General features: G+C 43.5%; 2 protein-coding genes across 3 annotated transcripts; one reads left to right on the top strand and one right to left on the bottom strand.

The window, feature by feature from the left end:
• Window positions 1-2047: 2047 nt before the first annotated feature.
• On the top strand, window positions 2048-7561 carry LOC106605509 (toll-like receptor 13). Its single transcript, XM_014201247.2, is given in 7 exon segments — window positions 2048-3734; window positions 3736-3899; window positions 4140-4289; window positions 4736-4966; window positions 5198-5556; window positions 5663-5852; window positions 6868-7561. Coding segments are annotated over 7 exon segments (2853 nt in total). The 5' UTR covers window positions 2048-2075; the 3' UTR covers window positions 6968-7561.
• A 446-nt stretch (window positions 7562-8007) lies between these two features.
• ggctb (gamma-glutamylcyclotransferase b) lies at window positions 8008-13719 on the bottom strand. Of its 2 annotated transcripts, XM_014201248.2 has the most exons (5): window positions 13326-13719; window positions 10513-10633; window positions 10283-10428; window positions 9801-9933; window positions 8008-8582 (listed from the first exon to the last, which is right to left on the bottom strand). In XM_014201248.2, the coding sequence occupies exons 2-5, from the start codon at window positions 10630-10632 to the stop codon at window positions 8418-8420; spliced, it is 564 nt and encodes a 187-aa protein (XP_014056723.1). In that variant the 5' UTR covers window position 10633; window positions 13326-13719; the 3' UTR covers window positions 8008-8417. The 2 variants fall into 2 exon arrangements, with proteins under 2 accessions (XP_014056723.1, XP_045574570.1); XM_045718614.1 differs by lacking the exon at window positions 13326-13719 and having other exon boundaries at window positions 10513-11153.
• Window positions 13720-14271: the final 552 nt, after the last annotated feature.

Genomic DNA, 14271 nt, shown 5'->3' with positions numbered 1-14271 from the left:
GAATGTTGACCTGTCTAAAGGTCTTACTCTCCTCGGCTGCAGAGATCGTGATCACACAGTCTTCCGGTACAGCTGTTGCTCTCATGCATGTTTCAGTGTTATTTGCCTCTAAGCGAGCATAAAAGTAGTTTAGCTTGTCTGGTAGGCTCGTGTCACTGGGCAGCTCTTGGCTGTGCTTCTCTTTGTTGTCTGTAATGGTTTGCAGGCCCTGCCACATCCGATGAGCGTCAGAGCTGGTGTAGTACGACTCGATCTTAGTCCTGTATTGATGCATTGCCTGTTTGATGGTTCGTCGGAAGGCATAGTGGGATTTCTTATAAGCTTCCGGGTTAGAGTCCCGCTCCTTGAAAGTGGCAGCTCTAGCCTTTAGCTCAGTGCGGATGTTGCCTGTAATCCAAGGCTTATGGTTGGGGTATGTACGTACAGTCACTGTGGGGTCGACGTCATCGATGCATTTATTGATGAAGCCAATGACTGATGTGTTCTACTCCTCAATGCCATTGGAGTAATCCCGAAACATATTCCAGTCTGTGCTAGCAAAACAGTCCTGTAGCTTAGCATCTGCTTCATCTGACCACTTTTTTATTGGCCGAGTCACTGGTGCTTCCTGCTTTAATTTTTGCTTGTAAGCAGGAATCAGGAGGATGGAATTATGGTCAGATTTGCCAAATGGAGGGCGAGGGAGAGCTTTTTATGCATCTCTGTGTGTGGAGTATAGGTGGTCTAGAGTTCTTTTCCCTCTGGTTGCACATTTGACATGCTGATAGAAGTTTGGTAAAACTGATTTAAGTTTCCCTGAATTAAAGTCCCTGGCTACTAGGAGCGCCACCTCTGGGTGAGCATTTTCTTGTTTGATTATGGCGGAATACAGCTCATTCAATGCTATCTTAGTTCCAGCCTCTGACTGTGGTGGTATGTAAACAGCTACAAAGAATATAGATGAAATCTCTCTCCATAAGTAGTGTGGTCTGCAGCTTATCATGAGAAACTCTACCTCAGGTGAGCAATAGCTTGAGACTTCCTTAGATATAATGCGCCGTGAGTCATTTTCAGCCCCTTGTCTTACCAGACACCGCTGTTGATATTGTTGTCATTCAGCCATGACTCCGTGAAGCATAAGATGTTACAGTTTTTAATATCCCGTTGGTAGTTTAATCTTCCCAATAACTCGTACATTTTATTGTCCAAAGATTGCATGTTTGCTAGCAGAATTGAGGGGAGTGTTTTTTTCTTCAATCGCCTCCGACTTCTCAGAAGGCAGCCCGCTTTCCGGCCTCTCTTTGTCCGTCCCCTCTTCACGCAGATCATTGGGGTCGGGGCCTATTCCCTAGGGAGTCGTATATTCTCCGCCTCGGGCTCGTCAGAGTGTTAAGTGTATTTAAAACCGAATACTTTTAGACTTTTACTCAAGTAATATTTTACAGGGTGACTTTCACTTTTATTTTAGTCATTTTCTATTAAGGTATCTTTACTTTTATTCAAGTATGACAATTGGGTACATTTTCCACCACTGTTGAAACCAGACTTTTTTGCAGTGTTGTTGGGCTAATATTTACATCCGTAGCAACAGCCCCCTGTGAATCCTTTCTCAATAGAAGCATTCAGTGAATTGTAGCTTTAAGATTAAAGTTAAGAAGTAAGATTAGGAGATTAGGTTCATGTTAAATAACTACAATATTTACCAATACTATACGCGTTTCACTTCCAAAAGGATTCTAAAATTATTTTCCACCGATACAATAATTTGTTTGAGGTAATTTGTGAAATACATGTTGTGTATGCATTAATGCATTACATGTTTCTTCTGCAACCAGTGCTATATTTGATAATCTAATTTTAAAGATACAAGCCATGCACTCCACCAGTTCTCTTATAGATATTTTGTGGGAAGGGAAGTTAGAAAGAGGTGAGCAACAACAACCTTATCTGTGTACAACAGCCTTTCTCTTTCTGTCAAAGCCAGTAAGAAAACAGACCAAAAAAAGATTCCACAGATAGTAATATATACTCAGACTGCAGCACAAGCATCAAGTCATTCTAACTGACCAGTGTCTCTGAGCTACTTCACAAGAAAGATGAGCCTGGTCTGTGTTCAGTTGGGACTATTTGCATTTTGGATCTTTGGTTCTTGGGGTTGGCTGAGTAACAAATGTATCCTCTATGAGAAAGTGCATTACTGGATGTACATTCACGCTAACTGCCCAAGCATGATCGGCTTCACTGCCAGTTGCTGGGATATATATGACCTCAAAGTCAACCTCTCTGTTGTTCCATCAAACTACCAGACCCTCTGTCTCGAGATCAGGAGTGGATACGTAATGCAATCTGGCGCTCTCTCTCGATTCTATGCTCTTGAGAGACTTAACCTAGAGGGCTTTCTACCCACAATTCTCCATGGCACCTTCAAGGGACTGTCCAGTGTAAAGACACTTTCTCTGAACTGTAAGGGGATGATACCGTGTAACAATGCATCGCTTCTATCCAACACTTTCAGGGACCTGACTAATCTGGAGGAACTTTCCATTGCGGATTGCATGCTTTCTGTGATGGCACTGGACGTATTTGGAGGGATCCCCCTTTTGAAGAAACTCACAGTCAACAGATGTTGTACACAGGAGCTATCTGATTTGCTATGCAGGATAGTTAATATGTCACAGTCAATAACAAGCCTGGCATTTAAGTCAGAGGAGATAGTCACTTTGAGACCCCCAAACTGCTCTGACACCAAAGGAGCTGTTCTTGAGCTTCCTCATTTCTATCGTCTTCAAGAGGTGAGATTTTCATTCCCTAATGCTCATCACTTAGAAAAAGGTGCATTCAAATGCTTTGAAAACATCACAGATCTCTCTGTGCCTTTAGTTGATGAGCCACAGACACAGCTTCTGCAGTCTGGCATCAAAAGACTACAGGCGTTTGATTTTTACTACAAATGCATTTTCTTTGAGTCAGTTTGTGAAACAGTATTCAAACTCTCAATCACAGAAATTAGTGTAAGAAATCATCAATTCTGGAACAACACCACATCTGCTGTGAGAAACTGCCAGGGGATAAAGAGGATTAATTTCTATTATTATGAACATGATCATGATGCAATTAACTTGAGTTTGATCCATTATTTGAAGAATCTCGTTGATTTGGGTGTTTTCCTTACGCACTCGAGGGAAGTTGAAATCAGTATGCTTTGTGACACTCAAAAGGGTCCCGTTCTGTGGCTGAAAAAACTGTGCCTGTTTAGCTTTCACATCACAAACATCACCTCAGAGCAGTTTGGTTGCTTGAAGAATCTGGAACAGATGATTTTGTCAGGAAATCAGATTACCACTGTTGCAGACTTTACATTTAAGGAACTAGCTAAATTGAGGTTCTTAGACCTACGGAATAACAAGATCTCTCAGATAACAGAGAACAGTTTCTTTGGCCTGCATGGCTTGGAAACCCTAATTCTGGAACTAAACCCACTTGAAACGATTGAAGCATTTTCCTTCATCCACCTCGCTTTGCTGAAGCACATAAGTTTAGGGGACTTTCACCCTTTGCCTAGTGAGTTGGAGAGTAGCGTGAATGTGAATCTGACACACATATTTGGTGTCTTCCCTCAAGGGTTAATGCATATTAACATTTCTTCCATGTGGTACACCCTGAACATCATAATCGGCAGCAACAGCACCCCAAAACGAGGGATTTCCCTTCAGCTCAGTGCCACAACTGTATTCTTCCAGGACTGCTGGAGACCGTTTTTTTCAGTCCGTCGTCAGCCTCACAGCCATAACAGAACGCCTCCTGTGTGGGTCTTATTTTGCAGCAAGATACTTCACCTCCCTACAGTACTTTGGCTTCAATTCTGTGCTGTCAGCTGAATTTGTGGACATGACTGACCTGAACACACTTGTGGAGATGAGGTATCTATTTATCCATTTACTTAACGGTAGAGTGTGGACAAACAGCTGTATAGTTTCAAAAGTATACTATAAATTAGATTAAAAGCTCTACTGTATGCAAGCCATCCAAGACTGGCCTGCCTGCATCTTTTAAAGTATGAGTGGGGTTTAAGAGCAGTAGTGGTCTAAAGAATAAAAAGAAGTATGACAGATTATTTCAAAAGTGCATTTACAAGGTAACTGATTATAATCCAACTGTAGGTATCTGACGCTAATGGGAGTGGAACTCTACCGGCAGCCAGGGCTGGCCACAATGTTCCACAACCTCACCAAGCTGAAGACCCTGAACCTGGTCACCTGCAGGATCCTCAGTCTGGAGGAGGAGATGAGCAGAGACCTGCATTCCCTCAGGTAGATAATAGAAACACCCACCCATATGAAGGCAGGCGGGGTTTGAACCCATCCCACTGAGCACAGACATCAGTTCAACGTCTAGTTTTGAATTACATTTAGTTGTTGTCAACTAACCGTGAATTCAATGTGAAGTCAACAACATATGTCACCATGTCATTGGATTGAAGTTAAAAGTTGGGTGAAAATACGAAATGCCCTTACGTTGATGACTTTTTGCAAATCCAATCAGTTTTCCAACATTGGATACAACTTTGAATCAACCAGTTTTTGCCCAGTGGGATGCCACAAGGGGCCATGTGTGGTCTGGATTTGCCACCACTAGACAAGACTCTGGCATTACGAGCTACAACTACAAATGATTCTGTGTTTGATTGGCTAACAGCGTCTACAAGCTGGCCTCCGTTTGGGCCCTTAGAGTGAACTGTTTTCTGCCTTCTTCTCAGGCAGATGTCAATCCACATCCCAGAGGAGTTCAGTGTGATGGAGAGTTTCACAGAGCCGCTGACCAACCTGAGGTACCTGCTACTCTACAATTTTCGCCTGGACTGCAGCTGTGACAACACCTGGCTGCTCGCCTGGGCCGAAAGACAGCCACATGTCCAGGTCGTATTTTATCACCCTGGGGAAGCAGACGTGACATGTAAAAACGAGAATGGCATCCAGAACTTTGCCAGGTAAGAAGAAAGATGTACTGATAATGAAGAGCATCCATTTATTGTACAACCATAGAGGCAACACACACATAGAACACTACCATGGCCGTTTAGCATTTGGACTTGCCATCTAGGCCTGGATGTGCAGCCACGACCTGTTTCGAATGCTTTCTCTATTGATAGTGTCCATAATATGAGTCATCTAAGTGACAAGGGATGTCTTTGTTTCCATCATTGCACCGTCCATCTCAGGTACTCAGCAGCCAACTGTTCCCTGGATGTGGGCTTTGTCCTGTTCCTCTGCACCTCGCTGGGCTTGCTCCTCTTCATGCTGGTGGTGCTGCTCCATCAGCTGGCTCGGGAATACCTGCTGGCCTTCTGCCACATCATCCGCTGCTGGCTGGAGGAGGCTGTACGGAGGCCCAACCCCAGGGGGCGCTACTGCTATGATGCCTTTGTGTCGTACAGTGGGAGAGATGAGCGCTGGGTGGTGGAGCAGCTGCTTCCGGGCCTGGAGCAGAGGGGACCTCCCTTCCTGCGTCTATGTCTGCACAGCAGGGACTTCCAGTTGGGGAAGGACATTGTGGACAACATCACAGACAGCCTCTACGGTAGGTATCCTGCACTACTAGAATTACTATATACAGACGCACTGGTTAAAAATGCCAAGCCAATGGCATCACCATCTAATGATCCTTCTTATTGGTCTGGTTCCAGGCAGCCGCTACACCGTGTGTGTGGTGAGTCGTAACTACCTGCGCAGTAACTGGTGCTCCCTGGAGCTGCGGCTGGCCACCCTCCGTCTGCTGGTGAAGCAAAGGGACATCCTTATCTTGGTCTTCCTGGAGGACATCCCCCCTCGCCAGCTGTCTGCCCACCACCGCCTGGCCAGGCTGGTCAAGACCAGGTACGAACAGTATGTGGAGAGGGGGTTCTGTGAACTACACTCTATCATTTATTTAACTTGGAAACATCCTTGCAAAAACATACAGTGCATTCGGAACGCAATCAGACCACTCCACATTGTTACGTTACAGCCTTATTCTAAAATTGATTATATATAAATCTACGCACAATACCCCATAATGACAAAACAGGTTTTTAGACATTTTTGCAAATACCTTATTTACCTAAGTAATCAGACCCTTTGCTATGAGACTCAAAATTGAGCACAGATCTGCGGAAGGGTACCAACAAATTCTGCAGCATTGAAGCTCCCTAATAACACAGTGGCCTCCATCATTTTAAAATGGAAGAAGTTTGAAACCACCAAGTTTCTTCCCAGAGCTGGCCACCAGGCCAAACTGAGCAATCAGGGGAGAAGGGCCTTGGTCAGAGAGGTGACCAAGAACCCTCTGGTCACTCTGACAGAGCTCCAGAGTTCCTCTGTGGAGATGGGAAAAACTTCCAGAAGGACAACCATCTCTGCAGCACTCCACCAATCAGGCCTTTATGGTAGAGTGGCCACACGGAAGACACTCAATAAAATACACATGACAGCCCGCTTGGACTTTGCCAAAGGGCACCTAAAGGACTCTCAGACCATGAGAAACAAGATTATCTGGTCTGATGAAACCAATATTGAACTCTTTGGCCTGAATGCCAAGCGTCATTTCTAGAGGAAACCTGGCACCATCACTACAGTGAAGATTGGTGGTGGCAGCATCATGCTGTAACGTAGTGAAATGTGGGAAAAGTGAAGTGGTCTGAATACTTTCCAAATGCACTGTATATTTTTTGTGACCTCATGTGTTGAGGAACTTGACTTGAAGGCTTGTCTTCTAAATGATATTTTACTTATATACAGTATCTTCATTATGACTTTAGAGTATGTTGTCTTTCAAGTGTTGTATAATGCCTTGAGTGTGATAAAAGCCCTTTATACTTTCATTCAAATAATCCGTTATTATTGTGATCCCCAGGACCTACCTGGTCTGGCCCCAGGACCAGGCCATGCAGCCTGCCTTCTGGGACCGTCTGTGGACCAAACTGGTCCCTCCTGAACCACACCCTGGCCAGTGACCAGATCCAGTACTACACTCTTTTAAAATGGGTTCTAAAAGGGGTCTTTGTTGGGTGAAAAGGTTCTACCTGGAACCATAAAGGGTTCTCCTACAGAGATGAGCAAATAACTCTTTAAGGTTTTAGAGAGCATCTTTTTTTGTGTACATGTCTAGACAGTGGTATTCTGCTTCCAATGAACTTTGTATGAACTGTATGGATACAATGACCAACCGTTATCAACAGCAGAGGGAGACAAAGACCTTCAATCATATACAGTATACAGACTTCCATTGTTCAAAATATGTTTGCAGCAAAAAAAGGAAACACATTCTCAGCTAACAATGAGGTTTATGGCTTTGTATACATTTTTATTATTTGATTCAATAACATGTTCCATCTCTCTCTCTTGCCTTCTTCTAGCGTTGCATTACTGTATGACTCAGATGTATGATACAGCTGATTTTCTCTGGTCACCATCTCAGCAAAGCCACATACTGGAAACTCACTTCGGGGGGGTTCTACTAAGCTAACATGTGGAATTGTTTTAAGATGTTGATACCATGGATCATTTAGTTATTTGATTTTGAGGTATAACAAAAAAACGGAGAACACCATCGCGTTTGTGAGAGTCTCATCTTTCCATAGAGTGGTCATAGTAGTTGGCCAAACCGTTCGGATGCTACAGACGTTTTTGCGAGTAGACCGATTTTTGGGATGTCTCATGGTCTGAGAAACACCGCTGTAGCTCGGCCACCTTCTACCGCAGATGCGGAAGGCCTGCATAAGTGGATATCTCTAGCTTAAATTGGATTTTTATGGGGATTCTTTTATTGTTACTTAGATTGACGCACGGGTGCATCAGTAGACTCTTTATGATTAACAGAAGAAGTGATCTTGAATGTAGCCTGGTCCCATATCTTTCTGTGCTGTCTTGACAACATGGTCATGTCACTGACCCATAGGATTTGGAAAGACACCACAAACAGATCTGAGACCAGGCTATCTTGAATGAGGCTGATTTAATGCCATTGTGCACTCTATACAGATCAACACAGAACATCTGGGGAGGTTTTATTGTCCGCCAAAGTAGTACAAATACACATGATCATATTCTACATTCAATCCCTATACAGTCTGAGGGATGCTCGGTGTCATCGTCATCATTGTTATTTGTCAGTAAATAACTATTCCTGAAGAGGACTTATAGATGTAACGTTACACACAGGACTTGATGGTTTCTCTAACCAGTGGGTTTCTGAAAACAGTTCTCTCTAGGCAAGTTTGAGTTCCTAGAGAAAAATAAATGCTGTCGCTACCTCGCTTTCAAACCAAGGTGCATGGACAGTGGAGCAAACTGGAGATGAGAAGATATTCAACAACTCTTGGTAGGACAGTGGAAGTTGTTGAAGCAAACTTCTATTGTCCTACCAGGAGTTGAGTTCCTAAACATGGCAGTTTGCTCAAGGTGTTAAGCGTCAGATCGGTGGTTGGCTCTCTCCTTGGCTCTTTTCATAATCCGCTCCAGCTCAGCCATGACAGGCAGTGGGCCCTCATACTTGTTGGTCTCGATGGACCTCAGCTTCTCCTGGTAGTTCTTTGGCAAGCCATTCTGCTCCGCCCCCATTAAAATCACCTGGGGCAACCAGAGAACAATCAACATAAAATATTTATAATTTCATAGGAAGTTAAACCATATTAATCAGACAATCACTTATACAGTATTTTCTGTTATCTAACGACAAATAAATGACCAGTGGCGCCCATTAAAATCCAGAACATCAATAGTAACTAGCCTAACGCTATAGTAACTGCCCCTCAAATACTGTACCCATCGAACCACACACCACACATATAGAACACGCCACATAACAGAGGAACAATGCACTCAGCTCAACCGTATGAGTCTGGTACACACACGACAGAGCACTGCACAAAGCTTCTGTGGTCACAAAGCCACGCTCCACGCCTGTTACATTCGCTGGCTGTTTTTCCTCACAACACTTTGATTATTTAGCTAGAGCTTTTAGATGTGCAATGAACCGTCTGGAAACACAGTTTAGTAACTGTTCACATTGTCCAATACAGTGCATGAGATTGGGTAAATCCTGAATGAATTGATGGATACTTACTAAATAAAAAAATAAAACAAATCCTGTGTTCTTGCGACAGCCAGAATATGAACCTGGAATGTAGCATTCCAGATGCTTCAGAGAGGGAGGTTTTATTTTGGAGAGGGGCTGTGAGTGAATAGTCAAAAAATCCACTGACCTAGTTGCTGCTCTTTCCCAATTGTCTTTTTAACACAAAGCCATCTGGGAGCTGTCAGTGGCAAACGCCAGAAAAAACACCAAAACACTGGTATTTTTGCCACCACAGTGAATGAGTGACAGAGACTCATTCATTGGCTGACATCATCCTCTTGAATGAATGACGAGTGATGTGTGAATTCCTTTTTTCACATGCTTTAGAGAATCTGTTTGATTTGCTGTTGTTTTGGTTATGAATTTGAGAATATACAGTATATTGTTTAATTACAATTCATTTGAAAAAGCACTTGTTGGTAAATACCTTTTCAGAGATTTCTATCAGAGATCATTTTCAGAGACAACTATTTGCATTTCTCTTCACTGTCCCACTGTATATCCATAGAGAGCATCACTTTCATTAACAACGTTCCTCTCTACACTTTGTAAGGTCCCTAACGTCTTACAGGGTTCAGTGTCAAGTCCATGTTCTTAAATTGATTTGGAATGACAGAGATATAAATAGATTGAGAAAGTGAGACAGTGTGTGATAGAGAGAGAGAAAAAAGATAGAAAGGGGGAGGAAAAGAGTGTAAAAGGTGTGTCACCTTGAGGTACTGTGGCGATGGTGGAGCGTAAATACAGCTGTTCATGATGTAGGTGCGACAGTTGAGCTCTTGGCCCCGAGTCTTCACATTCACCTCCACAGGGCTGTAGGCCCCTAGTCTCACGTTCTCCTGGCTGCACACACACACACACAAATACACAAACATGAATACACCCACCCACACAACTTTTCAACTGGTTAGAACTAGACCACTTCAACCACAATGAAGAAGCACTCAGAATGACACAGACTCAGTATTTATTTAAAAAAAAATATTTAACCTTTATTTAAACTAGGCAAGTCAGTTAAGAACAAATTCTTATTTACAATGACGGGCTACACCGTCCAAACCCTGGACGACGCTGGTCTAATTGTGCGCCGCCCTATTGGACTCCCAATCACGTCCGGTTGTGATACAGCCTTGACACAGTAGACACGGTATGCACCAACTTGGATTAGGTGAACAAGATGAAGGTCTCTTACCTGTCTAGAGACTCGAGGTCGGCCACGTTCATCCTCCATACCACTCCCCACACCTCGTCCACTGGGCTGTTCTCGATGGTCGCCACACCCCCATGCCAGCGGTCACTGGCCAGACCCTTGTAGTTCCCAAATATTAGCTTGTAGTCCTGGAGAGGAGAGATAGAGAGGGTCAAATTAAGGTCAGGTGTCCTCCCAGGTCCTCTTTATAGTCAGGTCAGGTCGGGTTGTACCTTGAGCCTGGCCACACAGTGGATGGAAGCGGAGGGGTTCTTGAGCTGGAGCCTTTCCTTCAGTAGGTTGCTGCCGTAGGCAAAGTACAGGAAGGTGTGGGTTTCTATGTTGTCATCCATGCTGACAGAGAGGAGGAGAAGGAGTAGGAGCAGGAGGAGGAAGGGCAGGGTGAGGAGGAGGAGTCAAGGGAAGATGAGGAGGATGAGTCAAGGGAAGACAAGGAGGAGAGGAGGAGGAGGAGGGAGGAGGAGAGAATAGAGAGAAACCACAGTCAGCAAGAGTGCTTGGAGGCGGAGCAGAGACGCAAGGTGAGGTCATGAGCGCTACTGTGACAGAGATCAAACTCTGCGCCCTCCTCTTTTATACCAGCCCTCTCTCCACTCACTGACTCCCCATTCTCATGCTAATCCATCGGGCCTGCCCTGTGCTGTGCTGTACTGTGCTGTGCCCACCACTGCCACACAATACACAAACAGCCTGCTGGTTGCTGAGCCTTATGACCTGAGCTGGCTGAGCTCACAGTCACACCAGCATGTCATTCACAGTGTGCTGCAACAAGCCTGCATAGCGCTGTCTTGTGGACAGAGAAGTTAGTGGTGTGTTGCAGCTGATGCTTTGACAAATAGGCCAATCCATCACTCATGTTTGCTTGCATGCACATGGATTTATGTTTAACCCCCGTTGGTAATCAGGCAGACCGAAATTATGGACACTGAAATATCATTTGAACTTTGCTTAGAAATCATGTCATGGGCACTGGTGTAGTGGAGGGTAAACGCAGTTTACACACCTTTTTTGTTTTGTGCCAAGCTTTACCCATCTTTTGCAAAAAAATGCATTGAAAGTATAGGAAGCATTACTGGTCACGGGAATGGAAGGCTACACATAAACACAGCTGGTCCATGAAGGTCCAGTAGGTAACTTTGTGGACGACCTGACCAAATTCACATAGAAAAGTCAAATCAAAGTTTATTTGTCACGTGCGCCGAATACAACAGGTGTAGAACTTACAGTGAAATGCTTACTTACAGGCTCTAACCAATAGTGCAAAAAAGGTGAGGTGAACAATAAGTAAGTAAAGAAATAAAAACAACAGTAAAAAGACAGTAGCGAGGCTATATACAGTGCCGAGGCTATAAAAGTAGCGAGGCTACATACAGACACCAGTTAGTCAGGTTGATTGAGGTAGTATGTACATGTAGATATGGTTAAAGTGACTATGCATATATGATGAACAGAGAGTAGCAGTAGCATAAAGAGGGGTTGGCAGGGTTGGCGAGCACTGGTTGGTCGGGCCAATTGAGGTAGTATGTACATATGTACATTAATGTATAGTTAAAGTGACTATACATTAATGTGACAATTTTTAGGGCCTTCCGGTGTAGAGGTCCTGGATGGCAGGCAGCTTAGCCCCAGTGATGTACTGGGCCGTCCGCACTACCCTCTGTAGTGCCTTGTGGTCGGAGGCCGAGCAATTGCCGTACCAGGCAGTGATGCAACCAATCAGGATGCTCTCGATGTTGCAGTTGTAGAACCTTTTGAGGATCTCAGGACCCATGCCAAATCTTTTTAGTTTCCTGAGGGGGAATAGGCTTTGTCGTGCCTTCTCCACAACTGTCTTGGTGTGTTTGGACCATTCTAGTTTGTTGGTGATGTGGACACCAAGGAACTTGAAGCTCTCAACCTACTCCACTACAGCCCCGTCGATGAGAATGGGGGTGTGCTCGGTCCTCCTTTTCCTGTAGTCCACGATCATCTCCTTAGTCTTGGTTACGTTGAGGGATAGGTTGTTATTCTGGCACCACCCAGAAGTGTAGAAGTGTAGCGCTTGGGTGAGAAAATAACTGCAGCCTTTTGGTCATTCCATTTTGTCGGTGATCAGGTCTACCACTGTTGTGTGGTCTGCAAACTTGATGGTGTTGGAATCGTGCCTAGCCATGCAGTCATGAGTGAGTTATAGATTGGTAATTCCTGTTGAAAGCAAGTCTGATATGCGGCAGATCTGTTCTATGTGTGATATTTCTATGCTTCTTTAAGTTTAGCTTTTGCGTCTTTTTACTTTCGGTTTTGTACACCAGCTTCAAACAGCATAAAATACAATATTTTGGGTTAATGAAAATATATTTCACAGCAGTTTATATTTTACAATGATTATCTACGCTCTTTTTGTCACATAAACTGAAATTTGGTGAACATGATAACATTTTAGCAACCAGGAAATGGCTGAGCGATTTCTATCTATTGTACCTTGTGTTATCATTCCCCTGCTCCTACATTGCTAATGAATGCCAGAGCTTACAATGCCTGGATAGGTATTTTGGGACTCCAAATCACTGCAGGATATGATACAGCCTGGATTTGAAACTGGGACTGTAGTGATGCCTCTTGCACAGAGATGCAGTGCCTTAGACCACTGCGCCACTCGGGATCCCAAGTGCAGGTCTTCAGATGTTGTACACATGAAATTGTATCATTCTGAACTTTATCTGCAATTCTAAATGAAAACGTGACTCTTTTACAGACGATTTACTATTTTCACCACCGGGAATGGTAAAGGTCAAAACCGATCTGTTAAAATCAATACATGACAAACTGGGTATACTTGAATTAGTCAGTAAGGATATAAGAGTTAAAGGCAAGCCTCGAGATGAGTGGTGAAAAAGCTGCAACATTGGAGAAGGAAACACAAGCTAAAAGGGACAGTCAATAAGATTGAAACCGAAGTGAATTAACTCAAAAAGGAGAACTTTGTTCTGAGAGAAGCCTTACTTGACATACAGACTAGATCCATGAAAGAGAATCTGGTACTTACAGGTATCCAAGAGAAAGAAGGGGAAGTTCCTGAATCTGTAGTTAAGAGTTCCTCCTTACAGCGCTTCAGATTCCATGCGAAGCAATCGACAAAATCCAACTCGAACATGTACACCGCTTCGGGCAGAGATATGAACGCCCAATCGTTGCCAAATTTGCTTCATTTAAAGATAAAATAATGGTTAAAAGCCTGGGTAAAAGACTTGCTGGGACCAAAATTGGCATGAATGATCAGTTCCCGAAGGAAATTGCAGAACGGCGTAAAGTTCTGTATCCAATTTTCAAAGAAAAAAGATTAAAAGGGAAACGAGTAGCTCTTGTCGTCGATAAACTATATATTGATAACCAGTTGTTCAGAGACAAAGACTACTCCATGGTTATTTTAAAAATGACAAAGTTCTCATAGAAGAGGAAAATAATGAAACACAATTTTAGCCCGGTTCAGGATTGTAACAATACAATAAAAAATATAGCTTTTCTATATATCTTCATATATAACTAATTGGAACACAAGCACTAGTTCAACATGATGAAGAAAAAAACTCAGTAAGCAGAAGGCACAGACAACCCAAAGATTCCTTGATGCCCTTCCAGACTCCCTCTGCCTACCCAAGGACGTCAGATGACACAAAATCAGTTAACCACCTAACTGAGGAACTCAATTTAACCTTGCGCAATACTCTAGATGCAGTTGCAACCCTAAAAACATTTGTCATAAGAAACTAGCTCCCTGGTATTCAGAAAATACACGAGCTCTGAAGCAAGCTTCCAGAAAATTTGAATGGAAAGGGCGCCACACCAAACTGGAAGTCTTCCGACTAGCTTGGAAAGACAGTACCGTGCAGTATCGATCATCCTATTTTTCCAACTTAATTGAGGAAAATAAAAACAATCTGAACTTTCTTTTTGATACTGTCGCAAAGCTAACTAAAAAGCAGCATTCCCCA

Source organism: Salmo salar, chromosome ssa05, assembly GCF_905237065.1.
Source record: "Salmo salar chromosome ssa05, Ssal_v3.1, whole genome shotgun sequence".
Taxonomy (NCBI): Eukaryota; Metazoa; Chordata; class Actinopteri; order Salmoniformes; family Salmonidae; genus Salmo; species Salmo salar.
The sequence above is the reverse complement of the archived record's forward strand: the minus strand, read 5'-3'. Positions and strand labels throughout refer to the sequence as shown.

Coding starts and splice junctions, on each gene's coding strand:
- ggctb (XM_014201248.2), bottom strand. CDS start 10,632: ATGGATGACAACATAGAAACCCACACCTTCCTGTACTTTGCCTACGGC. Junction 9,934..10,282: donor GACCTCGAGTCTCTAGACAG/GTAAGAGACCTT, acceptor GTGTGTGTGCAG/CCAGGAGAACGTGAGACTAG. Junction 8,583..9,800: donor CATCGCCACAGTACCTCAAG/GTGACACACCTT, acceptor TGGTTGCCCCAG/GTGATTTTAATGGGGGCGGA.